The sequence below is a fragment of the Brassica napus genome, chromosome C2 (genome assembly GCF_020379485.1).
Source record: "Brassica napus cultivar Da-Ae chromosome C2, Da-Ae, whole genome shotgun sequence".
NCBI lineage: Eukaryota > Viridiplantae > Streptophyta > Magnoliopsida > Brassicales > Brassicaceae > Brassica > Brassica napus.
The window spans coordinates 48,334,481-48,350,410 of record NC_063445.1 but is presented as its reverse complement, the minus strand read 5'-3'; the positions used below and the strand labels follow the sequence as shown (position 1 = coordinate 48,350,410).

The following is a 15,930-nucleotide window of genomic DNA, read 5'->3' as shown; positions in this document are numbered from 1 at the left end:
GGGAGAATGAGCGTTGTTGCATGGCGTTTGATGGATAAGACATCCATGGATTGAGTTGCTGCTGCTGCCAGTTGTTGAACGGGGCATTCCAGTACTGAGGTGGTGGCATGTTCCAGTTCATGTAGTTCTGCCGCTGATTAAAGTTGTAGTTGTGGCGGCCTCTTCCACGAGATCCTCGCCTATTACCTCTGTTTCCCCTTTTTTGATTCTGTTGGCGTTGCTGAGTGTCCGGTCGTGACGTGGAGTCAGCGGTTACAAGCGCCGTAGAGGAGGAGGCATTGTCTTTGTGTGAGGCAGTGACTTTGGTGGACTTCTTCAACCGGGTTTCTTCTAGCTCAAGCATGTTGCGAGCTTCTTCAAACGTTGGGTAAGGCTTCTAATGCTTGATCACATTAATGATGTGGTCATATTTCTCATTCAACCCGTTGAGCATGTACATGACAAGTGTCTTGTCGGAAACAGGGGCATCAACGTTTTCAAGTAGATCAGCGATTGATTTTAGTTCCTGAGAGAACTCGCGAACAGTTTGATCCCCTATCTCCTTCGTCCTGAGATCATTGTCAAGCTGAATAGCTCGAGAATCCTTGTTGTTACGGAATTGGTTCTCTATGCGCAGCCACACGTCGCGGGCTGTTCCACCAGTTTTGAAGGATGATTTGAACAGCGGTGGTGCAAGCGTCCCGTAAATCCAGAGCTTGACAAGACCGTCACGTTTCCTCCATAAAACGTCGTCATCATCATCTGGTACAGTCGAACCATCGACATGACCTAAGAGGTCAAATGTCAAGCAGTGCGTGAGGAACAATTCCCTCCACGCATCATAGTTGAACACGTCTAGATCCAACACCAGTGGGATGTGATGTTTGATGTTTGTCACTCCAAATGCTCTCTCAACCGTAGCCATGATAGTTTGATTGTAGAAGAGTGTTTGGGAGATAGCAAACGAAAAAAGAAGGATGAAAAAGAGAAGGATCAAGAAGAATCCTGCTCTGATACCATGTTAGTTTGAATGATTTCCTTGATGTATTCACAAGATTACAAAGGTATATATCAGCCAAGCTGTTACACGTGAGAGCTAACTATTCCTACAATATAGGGGCTGTTACAAACAGAATAATATTCCGCAAGAATAGGGGCATATTCTTTCATTCTCAAACACCGACACCAACAAAGAACCAACTCTCAAAAACCTAGCTTTGTATACTACAAGTGTCTCGCTGTCGATCAAATCCTGAAGCCCACACACATCTCCATTTCAATCCGGTCAAGAGGAGCTACAATTCAAAGAGGGAGAGTAGAACTGGGAACCGTCATCCCCAAAAGAGTTCCATCGTCGTCGAAACCACCTCACAACATTCAGTACAAGCACCTAATCTTGATGACTGACTTGCGGAGTCTATAGAAACCTCACCACTGTCCTCAAGCAGCCACGACACTCTCCTATAGATCCGTCGCGCCAGAAATTTTATTTAAAGTCGAAGAAGAGAAAGACACACCGCCGCTAAATCCTACAAACCACAACTATTCCTGCTCGATATCCAAAAAAGAAGAGACAAATGAGGAGGGGGAAGAGGAAGCCTCATCACGGTCCGACAAGACATCAGAGACCAGAAAATGCATCTTTCCAAGCGATTATCGATAGAGAGAAGTGAGAGAGAGAAAAAAACATTGCGCCTGATTACACCTCGCGAACATAATTTTAATCTTAACATATAAATATTAAAAGTTTAAATTCTACTCAGACTAGAATTGTATGTATCAAATCAAGCTAAACTTTTTCTTGCACTATGTCAAACAAGTGTTATCATCAGTTATATTTCAAACTAAATACTTGTATATTAAACACAATTAAGTAGAAAATGAGAGCGAAAAAAATGAAAACCGTATTCTAGACACTAATTTATCGCTTGAAGATCACGAATCAAACCATGTGCACTGTTCAAATGCAAACACTTTGAAAAATTCTTTTTGTAATTAAAAACAATTAGAGAACCGAACCATAAAAGTAATCATATTCCCCCACAAACTACTAAATCACCACGTTCCGTTGTGTGTAACTTAAGGCAAGTTTTGAATGTATCAGACTTTCTTGTATCTATACAAATCATGAAATTATATTAATACCTTAGTTCAAAAACAAAAAAAGAAATACTAATACCGTATGGATGTGGTAATTACAAAGAAACAAATCGAAATAAAGAAAAATAAATAAAAACATGAATGGGTGGAGGAGACACATGGATTTCAGCGTTATTTTTCAAACTTCCTTTCATACCCGCGCACTAGCCCCCCCCCCCAATCCATAGACGTTGCCCCTTTATTTTATTTTTAATAATTTTATTTATTTTCATTAAATTCCCAAAATCATTGAAAATATAATTTAGAGAGAGAGAGAGAGAGAGAGAGAGAGAGAGAGATGAGAGTTCAAAAAGAGGAGTCATGTGACGGAGAGAAAGAGATCAATTTTCATTTGTTTCCAAATAACAGTGAAGGTTACTAAAGGAAACCGATGCTCATGATTCATGAATCCTGATACCAAAGAAACAAAAGGTGATTCTTTTATATTTCAATTTTAGGAAAAAAATCTCAACTTTTGTTATTTTCTTTCTTTCTAAAAAAACAACCCTTTTCGTTTTTTTGTTTGAAACTCAACCGTTGTGAAATAAAAAAAAAAACTTACGAATCAAGACGATTCTGTGAGGGTTTTAAAAGCACGAGTGATGAATATATAAGTCCCTTTCCAAAGTGATTTTTTATTATTATTAGTATTTGTTTTTTTGTTTTTCCTGGAAAAAAGTTTGGATTTTTATTTTTCCAGATAAGAAAAAAAGTTGGGAGGGGTCGTCTCGTGGCTGTGGGTTTTATAATAAAGGGAGAAGGAGCGTCGAAGAATAGACAAAGAATATTAACAGAGGGAGAGCGTCAGAGAGAGAGAGAGAAAAATATATTACAATGGAAGAGACAACGAAGAAGACTACGAAGAAGAATAAGTTCGTTATTAACGAAGAAGATGATTCCAAAAAGAAGGAGCGTCATTTTGTTACCTGGTCTCAACAGGTCTCTTCCCCTCTCTCTCTCTCTCTATATATATATATAATAATAATGAATCTCTGTTTCATTGCTCTGTCTAGTCTCTGAGATAGGTTTTGCTTTGAGTTTTGCAGGAGGATGATATACTCAGACAGCAAATCACTTTAAATGGAACTCAAAAGTTAGTCTCTTCTCTTTCTTACAATTTTCTCGGACAAAGTTTTATGTTTTATTGATTCTGATGTTTTGTTGTGTTAATTGGTTTCTCAGTTGGGCGATCATTGCATCTAAGTTTACTGATAAGAGCACAAGGCAGTGTAGAAGAAGGTCTGGTTTAAAACTCTGATCAAGATGATTGTTTCTGGTGTTTTGTTTTGTTTTTTTTAAATCGGATCATGGGTTTTGGTTTTGCAGATGGTATACATACTTAAACTCTGATTTCAAGAGAGGAGGTTGGACCCCTGAAGAAGATACACTTTTGTGTGAGGTTAGACAAGACATCTTTCTTTTAATCCCATAGAGTTTGTGTCTGATCTTTGTGTGTGTCTGGTTTTGTAGGCACAGAGACTGTTTGGGAACAGATGGACTGAGATAGCAAAAGTGGTCTCAGGCAGGTATATATATATATCTATTACAGAACATAAAGAAAAGCTTTTTATGAATCAAGTTATGAAAATGAAAGTATAGATGGTAATATGTTCTTCTCTTGTTTGTTGTGTAGAACTGATAATGCAGTGAAGAACAGGTTCACAACACTGTGCAAGAAGAGAGCCAAGTATGAAGCCATGGCTAAAGAGAATAGTATTGCTTGTTCTGTGAACTCAAACAACAAGAGAGTGCTGTTCCCAGATGGTGTTACTACACCCTGCAAAGTCGAAAGTGAATCTCCTATTGCTAAGAAAACCAGGTGAGAAACTTGTTTTGGGTTTTCTCTTTTGGATTCAAAGAAGAAAGCTTTGAAATGTGGATTGACATGTTTTGTCCTTGTGCTCTTATTTCAGGAGAAGTCACATTCCAAACCTTAAAGAGATCAGTAGCTATGGGGATAGATCACATATAAAGGTTCATTCAGGTGTGAATCAGCAGGTTAGACCTCCGTTTTCGGTACTACCCCACAATGCCGCAAGTGGAGATAGCACGGAGGAGCATCAAACAGGCAGTGTGAAAGATGTTGAGGGTAAACACAAAGGTAATCAAGAAGCGTTTCTTAAGAAGGATGATCCAAAGGTAACATATTTGATGCAACAAGCCGAGCTTCTCAGTTCATTGGCGCATAAAGTTAACTCAGACAACACTGAACAAAGCATGGAGAATGCATGGAAGGTAACTAACTATGCGCTTTTGCTGTGATTAGACAACACTTTCAAGAAGCTGTATAAGTATAACATAAGTGTTGTTGTTGTTGGTGCTACTAATGTGCAGGTCCTGCAGGATTTCTTGAATAAAAGCAAAGAGAATGATATATTCCGTTATGGACTTCCGGAGATGGATTTCCAGCTTGAGGAGGAGTTCAAGGATCTTGTTGAAGATTTGAGGAGTAGTAATGAAGCTAGTCAAGCATCTTATAGGCAACCTGATCTCCATGATTCACCTGCAAGCTCTGAGAATAGCTCAGGATCAACTGTAATGCCGCACCTGTCTGGTGATAAGACCCAACAGCAACCAATGTCTGATACTCAGACAATATCTCAGAAGCAAAGTGTCGTGGAGGTACTACAGGATCAAGGGATTGTGTCTGATGCAACTGTGGAACAAGAGGGTTTACTCTCAACTTGTCATGATGATATCCTAAAGAACTGTAGTGAGATTGTGCCCATGTCTGGTGAAGAAGAGTTTAACTCGCCCGTTCAAGTCACTCCACTGTTCAGATCTCTAGCAGCAGGCATCCCAAGCCCTCAATTCTCTGAAAGTGTAAGTAAGCTTGCACTGAATCATTTGAATTGGTATAGTTTTATAGGAATGGAACTAACTGATCTGTGTCACTGCAGGAGAGGAGCTTTCTTCTAAAAACACTGGGTGTGGAGTCCCCATATCCATGTCCGAGTGCTAATCCTTCACAACCACCTCCTTGCAAAAGAGTCCTTCTTGATAGTTTGTAAACCAAACCAACCCAACCAGAAAAAAAAACGAACCTAAAACCGCAGTTGTGTCCTCATGGAGTAGGACATAACATGCATTTCTTCTCTTTTTGCTTAGATATTTCTTCATAGGTTTTGCAGCCATATCGGCCTGAAAAAGTTTTAGTGAAGCGGGCGTGCCATGATCTGCATTTTTTCCCCCTCAGTGGTCTAGACTCCATAGAATGTTAAAGGTAACATTTCTAGTAAGTCTAGACCTATCTCAGAAACTGAGTTTCTCTCTCAGATACTCAGCATTCAACTCACTAGGAGAGTTTCCTTTTATCATCATTATCATACTTAAAAAAAGGCTTCAAGTATGAGTGTTTCTTCGGTTTATAGTTTGTGTGTCTAAGAAAAAAAAGAAAGATTCTTTGGTTTCATCTCCCCCTCTTTTAGGGTCAAACCCAGATACATAATCTGGGTCTTTGCCTTCCCCCATGAATTCTTGATTTGTTGTGTTCTTGATTCTCTGTACAGAAGAAACCTATATAGTAACAACTTCAGAGAGGCATGTCGCCTTTCTTTATACAGTAATGATTAGAAAAAAACAGACAGAAGAAGAAGAAGAAGAAGAAAAGATAAGCCAAGACTAGCATAAGGTTTTGGAGAAGAAGAAAAAATAACTTTTCTTTCAACCCATTTTCTTTCTGTAGTGTAACTTCTCATAGGTGTGAGAAGAAGAAAAACAGAAAAAATATTTTTTTTTGTTTCCCCTTTGTTTCCCTCTCAGAAGATTCATGTGATTTGTAAAGAGATGATTATATTAGTGAAATCGATTTGATTTTGGTGTGAAATCTATACTATCTTTATTATTGTTTTTATAAACTTACCTGCTATGCTTTCATGTTCTTCTCCTCCTTCCGTGGCTGTATGTAGTTGCAGAAACAAAACTTCAAAATGAAGAGGGTTCTTAGTTGAACCCGGATCTGCTTCTCTTTAAAATGGCAAGAGTTAAGTATGTTAGTTAGTGGAAGACAAAACGTAATCATCACTTTCTACCTTTTTTAGTTTGAAAACTTTCAACCGCTCTTATTTATTAGTCCTCTTCTGAACCGGTTTTCAGTTCGTAATCAATGTTTTCAAGACTGACCCATACCGGTCGAACCGACCAAGAATGTCCTTAGTTTTTAGTAAAGATTGGATCACAAAATTTAAATCATATTTTTGAATCATCATTACTATTACCTCTCTGCATCACTAGTTTTACAGTTGACTAACCTGGTTTGAGACTCTATGTTTCGGTTGGTTAAACATAAACAGCTGAAAGGAAAAATCTAAAACACACAGTTTAGAGATATGAGAAAAAAGTAACAAGAGACAGGAGCTAAACACATTTTGTGCTTTGGCTCATTCGTTCAACTCTTTTGCTTCTTCTTCTCCACTCTTTTCGACTTGCTCCATTTAAGGAAAATCTGATAAGACAAACCACCAAACACCATCGAAACGCATCCCCATTGCTTCAACGACAATGGATTCCCGCTCATTACCGATGACACAACTATGCTAACAAACTTCCTTGTCGTCGTTATGGTCGTGTTAGCTAGTGACCCGAAGTTACTTATCGTCATAAATATGAAGTTTTGTCCCACCGCACCGCATAGACAGTATTTTAAAATGTCCCATGCCGCTTCCGGGTGCTGCTTACAGAACTGATATGCTTCGAATCCCATCCCTTGTGGTAATCCAAACATGTAGACCATGTTGTATATTGTGCCCCATAGATTCATCCCCAGCATTATGTCCCAAGCTTCGGTTTTCGGGTACCTTGAGGCAATGGAGTCTTGGGTGGCGTTTGTGAATCCGTCAAAGGCGAGGTTTAAGAAGCAAAGTGCATAGCCTAGGGGAGCATTTGGATGTGCTAGCTTGCTAATTGTCTTAGAGCTTGTCTGGAAAGAACCAAATATATCATAAGATTACAAATATGCGGTGATCAAAGCTTTGGGATGAGATGATTTGCATACCTTAAGAAGAGCAAACACAGCTACTCCTCCCGCGACAAGAAAGGTGCAAATGTATTCAGGGAAAGTGTATCTTATTCCGTAAACCAAAGTTCCCATCAGCATAACTGCATCATGGTAAAAGAGTGTTTCATAATAATCTTTTCGAGATGATAATGGATTTAACATTTGAAAACTACAGATAGAGATACCTTACCTGGAATCATTTTTGAAGATTTTGCCAGGACCTGCAAGAAGCAAGATCAGAGCTCAACCCATCGCTTACCCTAAGAAGTAATCAAAATCCATGATCTGAGTATGACTGATCAGGTAAAAAAGTTACCTGAGCTGGATAACTGATATACTTCAAGGCTTCAATCCCCATGGCAGGACCAATGGTATTAGTGATGCCGGCACTCCAGTACGTCCACCATGGTGCACCACCGTTGCCGGTGTTTGACCAAAGCTTAATCACTGGACCAAAAATCAGATTTATATTTCAGCTCCATTTTGTATGTATTCCATGATAAAGGAGATAGAGATGGGATTGGACAAATGCTCACTAATAAAAGACCAGACCAAGCAGACTACACTTTGAGCCAAGTTCAAGAATGCAAGGTGCTCGAACCTCTTCTCATCTGGACCGAATCTCTTTGTAGACCTAATGAGAAAAAGCAATTTACTTTTTAGTCCATGGACCAAGTAAAAGTTTACCGTAGCTATGTCTCTATAACTTCCAACCACAGGTTTGGGATGATGATTATTACTTGGAGGACTAGGAGGAGGTTCTACATCCCCTAAGGCTGTTAAATTAAAAGATATCTCGCAATTAGACTTTAACATGTGATCTCTAAACACCACCTACTAAGTAATCCAAGAGTTTTAATCATAAACCAAATCCTTGTTGGTGATTGAGAACAAAGCTACTGCATGATCTATATCTATAGCAATTGCAGACGAATCATGGCGCCCATAATGTAGTCTAAGTGGATATAAATTAGCAACAATGTCGCCACAACAAGTCGAACCGATCAAATGACGATTGGAAAGACGAGAATCGATCCGAATCCGATGTGACGAATTGCACTTACAGAGTTTCCTGAAGAACGCCTTGGTAGATGTAGGCGGACCAGATTCCGGAGACGCACAACGCCAGCAGCAGAATTCGCCGGAATCCAGATCCATTCGCCTCCATCTCCCTCAGGGAAACGCCTCCGCACCGCCGATTATTCCTCCGGCGACCGAGATGTTATTGTTTTGGACTAATTTTTTATTATTTGTTACAAAAAGGCGCGAAAATAGACGTCGATGCTCCACGTGGAGGTTAAACACTGGACTGGTGATCTCGCTTTACGCTTCTGATTGGGTAAGATGACGCGTAATACCATTTTGGGGCTCAGCTTGTGAAATGGTCTCCGTGTCTGAGGTAGAAAGGGAAACTACACACCGTTTGTTTGCTATTAAAACCACACGTTATTGCAACATGTTAGGAAGTTTCGGTGGCTGGCTGCTTTGAAGTTGACCAGAGTGGGTTACGGTTACAATCATTGGGGGCCATTTGATATTTGATTTACTTGGAATTTTCATATATTGAATTTTCTAAAAAGTTGTAACATAAATTTTCATGGAAAAATGAGAAAATGGTTGATGATATTGATACATAAATATTTTATGAATTGTTTATAAAATACTATTGAATAATGTTTATCAAAACAAAGGTGATAAGATATACTTTTACGTAAAGGAAGAGATGATATATGGTTGACAAATAAAGTACGGTTGAAAGCTTAAAATATGATTAAATAATGTGGCTGAATATATATATATATATAAGAGATTGAAATAGTCAAAAGATTACTTTTCACACTCATTTTTGTCGTGTTACTAATGACATGATTCGTATTTTTTCTTCAACAATCACAAATTTTATTGTCTAATAGCTTTGATAGAACTATTCAGAGGACAACATAAGAAACTTCTATTACATATTGATATGTAATTATGTAAATATCAAGTTATATATGAATAATTGTAAAGTAGTACTAATAGATGTTGTAAAATCAAAGGTGATAAGATGCTTTTGTTTCAAGGCAAAGAAGATAATATTGTTGACAAGTGAAAGAAAGGTTGGACTCATAAAATATGACAATAAATAAATACCGATATGCACTCATAAATAATACTTTCTCTGTTCTTGAAAATAAGATTTTTTAGAGTATGCACGCTTATTAAGAATTTTAATAAATATTTATAATTTAATTTATTTTTAACTTTATTATACACTTTCCGATAACTTTCCACCAATGAAATTTAATCAATTCAAATATTCTCCATTAATGTTCCTCAAAAATATAAAAAATACTTTAACAATATAAAAAATCTATCTTTGTGGAACAAGAAAAAAATCTAAAACATCTAACTTTTGGAATGGAGGTAGTATAAATTACGTATACGTACTTTTACTCATAATTAATAGATATCTTATGATATGGTTGACAAATAAGTATTGAAGAGTTTCAAATAGTCAAAAGTTTACTATTCACATACTTTCTGTCGTGTTCCCATCACATGCTTCGTAGTTAAAACCTCTTGTGATTGATAATTCATACCAATCACTTGGAGATATCATATATCAAGTTGCTTTTAATGTTATACAATTGCCGACAAAAAAAAGGACTACAATATCGTTCGACCTTACTCGTAATGTGTTGCCAACCACGTACACCTGTCTAAAAAACGAAAAAAGAAACTAATTTGAGAATTTATGGGAACGAAACTATTCTGAATAACCAACCATTTAGTCTCTTGTTTTGTACAACAAGAAGCAAAACTATTATTGAATGAAAGTATTACATTGCAGGTCACTTATAACACTTTTTATAACAGCGTGGTCACTTTGTGCTTCTGGCACGCTTATTCTAACGAAACCCAATTACACGGACTAACTTGGTTTGTTTTTAATTGTCCATTTCATTAACTAAACAAACTAAATGCTTAGTTTAGACGGGATGTTACACAACCAATGATCTATTTTTCGTGATCTAACGGCTCAGACACAATATACTTTTATTTTTCTAAAATTTTTTTTTTAGCGACAATAGAGTTTATATCGGCGGCCTCAGCGACGAAAACTCTAATTTTGATCCTGGAGGCTCCATAACAACATACAACTTCATCTCAGCAACAACATCTACTCCTGTCATATTCTAGAAGATTATCGATTTTTCCTCCACCTAACATTTCGCCTCACTCGCCAAAGCACCAAGATCCCACAAAGCTCGCAATGGAGATTCGCTAATGTCGCCATCTCCTTTGATGCCTCTGTGGACGATCCATCTTCGTCTGAAAACTTGGTTTAACCGAAATTCTATCGCTTACATGCTCCGCCCTGACAAACTCAACCTCGAGCTCATCAGATTTGTATGTAAATCTTTGGATCAATAGTTTTACAATTCTAGAAACCTTATTGTCTCCTCATCTTCAAGAGATTTTGAAGATTCATTAGTGCTTAGAAAACAGGAAATGTGTAAGTAATGCTCCTAGAGCAGTTTTTTACAACTATGAGCTAATTACATTTATTCTTCTAACTAAATGGATCCCACAGTTTTCAATTTTATTTTTCTTCTCTCTCTTTCAAATTGATTCTTTACTTTTTAATTGTACAGACCAGACCTTCCATAATTATACTGACGGGACTTTGAACTTCCGGAAGTTTACTATTCGACCTTTAACTTTCCAAATTGCAGAAATAACCTATTAATTTAGTCGTAAACTTTCAATTATTCACTCCAAATTCAATCAAATGTAAATAGAAATATATATATATATACAACTATATACAATCTATATGACTAAAATGAATTAGAATATGTTTTAAAACTCATAAAAATAGTGAGATATCAATAATGAAAAACAAAAAAAAAATTGTTAATGTACATAAAAAAGCCTGTACATGTGTACAATACGAGCGAATTTCGATGTTGTTTGCTAATTGTTAGAGTGTACACACAAAAAAATTGTAAGAGTGTACACAAAAAGTTGTTAGAATATAACCAAATATATTTGATGTTTTAATTATGATATTGTATGAAGAACTCTTGTATGAAAGCATGGTGCAATTTGGTTGAATTTAAGAGTTTAAAGAACATATGTATGTGTACACATGTAGTTTAAAGAACATATGTAAGTGGACACATGTTCAATTTGAAGTTAATGTACACATGTACATTTTGAAATTAATGTACTATTTATCTCCAAGATCCTCTTTGTCTCCACCAACCAACATTAATTGTTTCTTATAACAAAATACTAATATATTTGAAAAAAATCAAAAAACACAGAAGTTGATTCTGATATGTAATAAAGTAAACTAGGCAAAATATAAGAAAATGGGGTTCCGCGGTGTAATACATTATACACATATGATGATTGATAATTTGATAGTATATAGTATTATATGTCAACAAAATGAAGAACAACAAGTTGATGAACAAAACACAAAATTCAATTTAGTTTGCATTATATGAGTCTAGAAGATACCCACGACAAAAATATGAGATTGACAGCCTTGATAATATTTCTACCATATCGGATTACTCATATCGGATTACTCAACTTACCAACACCATCATCAACATCATCACCATTATCATTGTCATCTTCATTTTTACTGTGCGTGTGTACGATAAAGTATATTAATGTACTTGTGTACAGTAAATATGGATGTGCACATGTGTACGGTAAATATGATAGTGTACATAGTAAAACAACCAGAAATTAGTCAAGCTAACACTTACCATGAAGCTAGCATGAAAACACAAAGAAAGTGTGAAAGATGATATTTGGGTTCAGTCAGATATCAAGGATGCCCCGACCCTGTGTGTACATGGAAGAAGGAAAAAAAATCACATATACATTGTGTTAACATTATCTTGAGTTCATGAAATCGCAGAGGCTTAGTTATTTAGATAGAAAGCCAACAAAAAACCAAAAAATATGCACACAATCACTTTGATGTATAATACAAATTATGTGTATAGATGTACAGTTTGAATGTAATGTACACACGGCTTTTCTTTTTTTTCATTAATGTTGCAAAATTACGAAAATAACCTCATCTTCTTCCTTAGCTATTGTCGAGCAGAAACCCTAATTTCCGCCTATCTCATCTATTTTCCAGGATTCTTTACATTCTCAACTTGTTTTTCATGTATTTTTACTCAGATGTGATAGCGTTGAATCCTAATTCATGGCTTTAATCTTGAAAGTTCGAACAAAAGTGATTTTTTTGGTTTCCGATTTGTTGAGCGATTTGTTCCATCAAAAATATAGTTTGATATATCTCAAAAGATAGATTGAAAAACAAAGACACTGATTATAAACATATTTTCTTTATAAAAGAATAAAAAAAATAAAATTAATTTTACAAAAAAAAATAAGGAACTCAAGAGGAGGAAACAAAAAAGATGATACATGAGACTCACTTTCTTTTGTTTGCTATGAAGAACCGTGAAAAAAATTAGATTTGAAAAATAAAAGATTAAGAGAGAGAAGAAGTGAAATCTACTAGTTACAATTTATTTTGGTTAAGAAAGTTAGTAAAAACTGTTTTGATAGTATAAATTGTCCCATTGTGTGATAAAAAACTTAAAACTGTGCTATAATGTAATTGTTTCTTATGTTAATAACTCTTATTGAATTATGATTTGTGTTATTTATACATTCAGAATTCTAGGATATTTTTTAATTTCCACAATTATTCACACGTGTCAAGGTGTAATATAAAAAGGCTCTTGTATGTGTCGGTCCAAAACGCAATGTGAATAGAGAGGAATGTGTTGGGTCAATGCATGGAATAAAGTTTAGATAATACTTGAAATTAAAATATCACAAAAGCGTGTTAACCACCTCTTTTTTCATTAAAACCTTTCGTGCCTTGTTTGAATGTATACTAAATTAATCCCAAGGTTTATCTGAAAACTCATTCGAATCTTTTACCAAAATTAATCAGTCAGTGATGGAAAATCATTTTTAGATTTGATGCACATCTTTAGGAGTTTTGCTTTTGCTTAAAGGTAAAATGTATAAAAGCAAAGACTTTACAATCTGACGTGGACTTGCTGACGCAAGCAAATACGCAGCCAAGTTTAGACCAAACTGTCCCTTCTCGACGTTTGTAAAAATCATATAGATTCGCAGAATCCAAGGGTGTAGTAGTCATTTAACGATAAAAGCCAAGGACCACGGCGACCAAAGCATAAGGGTAGAATCGTAATTACACAAAACCCCCCACCACCGTGACTTTTGTATGAATGGTGTGCTGTGCTTCTCTGTGTTCTTTCAGAATCTCACGTTCCTTCTTCTTCTTCCTCTCACTAACGATCTCAATTACTCTTTTGAATCTGTTCATTGTAGAACAAAAGAGTGAAGCTTTATCTTGAAAAAATGGGTAATTGTTTAGATTCATCAGCTAAAGTGATCAGTAGCAGCCACAGTCCTCATGCTAATTCTGGTAACTTTCTTTGTCTTCTCCATAGCTCATAAAGTTTCTTCCTTTTCTGGTTTGGAATGTCCAAAGATGGAACCTTTCATAAATGATCCATCTCTGATTTGAAGTTAATGATCTGATTTTTAGATGCTTGTTTTTGTGGCGTTAATTTAAGGTTCATCAGGGTCAAGAGTTTCTAGCAAGACAAGCCGTTCCACGGTCCCTTCAAGCTTAAGCATAAACTCCTACAGTAGTTTGGAGTCTTTACCCACACCGAGAACAGAAGGAGAGATCTTGTCATCACCTAATCTCAAAGCTTTCACCTTCAGCGAGCTCAAGAGCGCTACCAGAAACTTTCGACCTGATAGTCTTCTCGGTGAAGGAGGTTTTGGTTATGTCTTCAAAGGATGGATCGATGGAACTACTTTAACCGCTTCTAAACCCGGTTCTGGTATCGTTGTAGCTGTCAAGAAGCTTAAAACTGAAGGGTTTCAAGGTCACAAGGAGTGGTTGGTGAGCACCTTTTGCCTCTCCTCTCTTAATCTTTGTTTTGATCATGAGATTGTGTTGTGACATTGTTTTGTTTCAGACTGAAGTGAACTATCTTGGTCAGCTTAGTCACCCAAACCTTGTCAAACTAGTTGGGTACTGCGTAGAGGGTGAAGACCGGTTACTGGTGTACGAGTTCATGCCAAAAGGAAGCTTGGAGAATCATCTCTTTAGACGTATGTCAACAACATGTTTGGTTCTTTTAAACCGTGTTTTGTTATCTCCCCGTTAAATGATTTTTCCTTTGGGTATTGCAGGTGGTGCGCAGCCACTAACATGGGCTATAAGGATGAAAGTTGCAATAGGAGCTGCCAAAGGGCTTACTTTTCTTCATGACGCTAAATCACAAGTCATCTACAGAGACTTTAAAGCTGCTAACATTCTACTAGACGCGGTAATAAAAACTGATTACCAAGCTCTCTCTATTCAACACCTTATCACTTCATTTCTAATCAAAACCTCTAATAGTATTGATCTTTTAATCACAGGAATTCAACTCTAAACTTTCAGACTTTGGTCTAGCCAAAGCAGGTCCTACCGGTGACAGGACACATGTGTCCACACAAGTCATGGGTACTCACGGATATGCAGCACCTGAATATGTAGCCACAGGTGTGAAACTTTGGCCTTAGTTTATAAACTTTTAGCATGTGCTTCAATAGATTTAGCCTTTGTTAGAGCCCGTTATGGACAAACCCGGATGAAACATTCGCCTAGGGCCCCCCAATTTTTTTGAAGAAAATAACATCGATAGGCTCCCAAATTTGTAAAAAAAAAAATGCCCCTAAATTTATTAAAAAAATAATTTTATTGAAATTTTTACTAAGTCGCCTGCTGCTAATCTCAGGACAGCCCTGGTCTTTGTGGCTCATATCTTGACTTTCATGCACAGGTCGATTAACAGCTAAGAGCGACGTATACAGTTTCGGTGTGGTGCTTCTGGAACTACTCTCAGGACGAAGAGCAGTGGACAAATCTAAAGTGGGAGTGGAGCAGAGTCTAGTGGACTGGGCAACGCCGTATCTCGGCGACAAGAGAAAGCTTTTTCGAATAATGGACACGAGATTAGGAGGTCAGTATCCTCAGAAAGGAGCATACACAGCTGCTAGTCTTGCATTGCAGTGCTTAAACCCTGATGCAAAGCTCAGACCGAAAATGTCTGAAGTTTTGGCCAAACTTGATGAGCTTGAATCAACAACCACTACCAAACCTGGAGGTAATAGGCAAGCTCAGATTGATTCTCCAAGAGGTAGTAATACTGGCGTTGGAGCCAGACAAGGCCAGATTATTTCTCCCAGAGGTAGTGGAACCAGACAAGGCCAGATTGATTCTCCAAGAGGTAGTAATGGTGCTGGAACCAGACAAGGCCAGATTGATTCTCCTAGAGGTAGTAACGGATCTGTTGTGCAGAAATCTCCAAGGAGGTATAGTTATGATCGGCCTCTCTTGCACTTAACTCCAATTGCTTCTCCTTTGCCTTCTCACAGTCAATCTCCTCGTGTAAGATAGTATCACTGTAATAGTTCTGTTGTAATGTGTGCTGCTCTGTTTGTAATATAATAATGGCTTTGTTCACACTACATGAGGCATTAGCATTTTGAAGAATTTGTCCAATTTTTGGTTTTTAATTTGTTTGTTAATTTATCTATTCTTATTAGAGCTGAAGTTTTGGTGTACATAATAACAACAAAAATAAAAAAATAATAATTTTGCTGATACAATATAGTTATTCTTGGCCCAGCTACATAATATTTGGTTTTTTTTTTCTTAACTAAAAGCTTTGGTTCAGTTTTACTTCAGACAAATT

At 36.8% G+C, this 15,930-nt stretch overlaps 4 protein-coding genes across 5 annotated transcripts; 2 read left to right on the top strand and 2 right to left on the bottom strand.

The window, feature by feature from the left end:
• Positions 1–376: 376 nt before the first annotated feature.
• On the bottom strand, positions 377–904 carry LOC106413025. Its single transcript, XM_013853872.1, has one exon. The coding sequence runs from the start codon at positions 902–904 to the stop codon at positions 377–379; it is 528 nt and encodes a 175-aa protein (XP_013709326.1).
• Positions 905–2,382: 1,478 nt separating this feature from the next.
• LOC106438192 (transcription factor MYB88) lies at positions 2,383–5,944 on the top strand. Of its 2 annotated transcripts, XM_013879280.3 has the most exons (10): positions 2,383–2,550; positions 2,819–3,057; positions 3,165–3,211; positions 3,301–3,357; positions 3,445–3,517; positions 3,589–3,644; positions 3,752–3,937; positions 4,032–4,353; positions 4,453–4,941; positions 5,019–5,944. In XM_013879280.3, exons 2-10 carry the CDS (start codon positions 2,953–2,955, stop codon positions 5,127–5,129), a joined length of 1,446 nt encoding a protein of 481 aa, XP_013734734.1. In that variant the 5' UTR covers positions 2,383–2,550; positions 2,819–2,952; the 3' UTR covers positions 5,130–5,944. The 2 variants fall into 2 exon arrangements, with proteins under 2 accessions (XP_013734734.1, XP_048605243.1); XM_048749286.1 differs by lacking the exon at positions 2,383–2,550 and having other exon boundaries at positions 2,591–3,057.
• A 356-nt stretch (positions 5,945–6,300) lies between these two features.
• On the bottom strand, positions 6,301–8,434 carry LOC106438194 (UDP-galactose/UDP-glucose transporter 1). Its single transcript, XM_013879282.3, has 6 exons — positions 8,179–8,434; positions 7,651–7,748; positions 7,431–7,561; positions 7,305–7,335; positions 7,112–7,215; positions 6,301–7,036 (listed from the first exon to the last, which is right to left on the bottom strand). Exons 1-6 carry the CDS (start codon positions 8,280–8,282, stop codon positions 6,506–6,508), a joined length of 999 nt encoding a protein of 332 aa, XP_013734736.1. The 5' UTR covers positions 8,283–8,434; the 3' UTR covers positions 6,301–6,505.
• A 4,929-nt stretch (positions 8,435–13,363) lies between these two features.
• Positions 13,364–15,751, top strand: LOC106438193 (probable serine/threonine-protein kinase PBL3). The gene is made up of 6 exons (XM_013879281.3): positions 13,364–13,598; positions 13,750–14,087; positions 14,164–14,299; positions 14,381–14,517; positions 14,612–14,735; positions 15,016–15,751. Exons 1-6 carry the CDS (start codon positions 13,532–13,534, stop codon positions 15,630–15,632), a joined length of 1,419 nt encoding a protein of 472 aa, XP_013734735.1. The 5' UTR covers positions 13,364–13,531; the 3' UTR covers positions 15,633–15,751.
• The last annotated feature ends 179 nt before the right edge of the window (positions 15,752–15,930 follow it).

Bases quoted from the DNA above. Each gene is read 5' to 3' on its own strand.
- LOC106413025 (XM_013853872.1), bottom strand. From the start codon at position 904: ATGGCTACGGTTGAGAGAGCATTTGGAGTGACAAACATCAAACATCAC.
- LOC106438192 (XM_013879280.3), top strand. From the start codon at position 2,953: ATGGAAGAGACAACGAAGAAGACTACGAAGAAGAATAAGTTCGTTATT. The intron at 3,645-3,751 runs GTATATATATAT...TTTGTTGTGTAG, and splicing joins GCAAAAGTGGTCTCAGGCAG to AACTGATAATGCAGTGAAGA. The intron at 4,354-4,452 runs GTAACTAACTAT...ACTAATGTGCAG, and splicing joins GCATGGAGAATGCATGGAAG to GTCCTGCAGGATTTCTTGAA.
- LOC106438194 (XM_013879282.3), bottom strand. From the start codon at position 8,282: ATGGAGGCGAATGGATCTGGATTCCGGCGAATTCTGCTGCTGGCGTTG. The intron at 7,749-8,178 runs GTAAGTGCAATT...TTTTCTCATTAG, and splicing joins GGCGTTCTTCAGGAAACTCT to GTCTACAAAGAGATTCGGTC. The intron at 7,037-7,111 runs GTATGCAAATCA...GGTTCTTTCCAG, and splicing joins CTGTGTTTGCTCTTCTTAAG to ACAAGCTCTAAGACAATTAG.
- LOC106438193 (XM_013879281.3), top strand. From the start codon at position 13,532: ATGGGTAATTGTTTAGATTCATCAGCTAAAGTGATCAGTAGCAGCCAC. The intron at 14,518-14,611 runs GTAATAAAAACT...TTTTAATCACAG, and splicing joins CTAACATTCTACTAGACGCG to GAATTCAACTCTAAACTTTC. The intron at 14,736-15,015 runs GTGTGAAACTTT...TTTCATGCACAG, and splicing joins ACCTGAATATGTAGCCACAG to GTCGATTAACAGCTAAGAGC.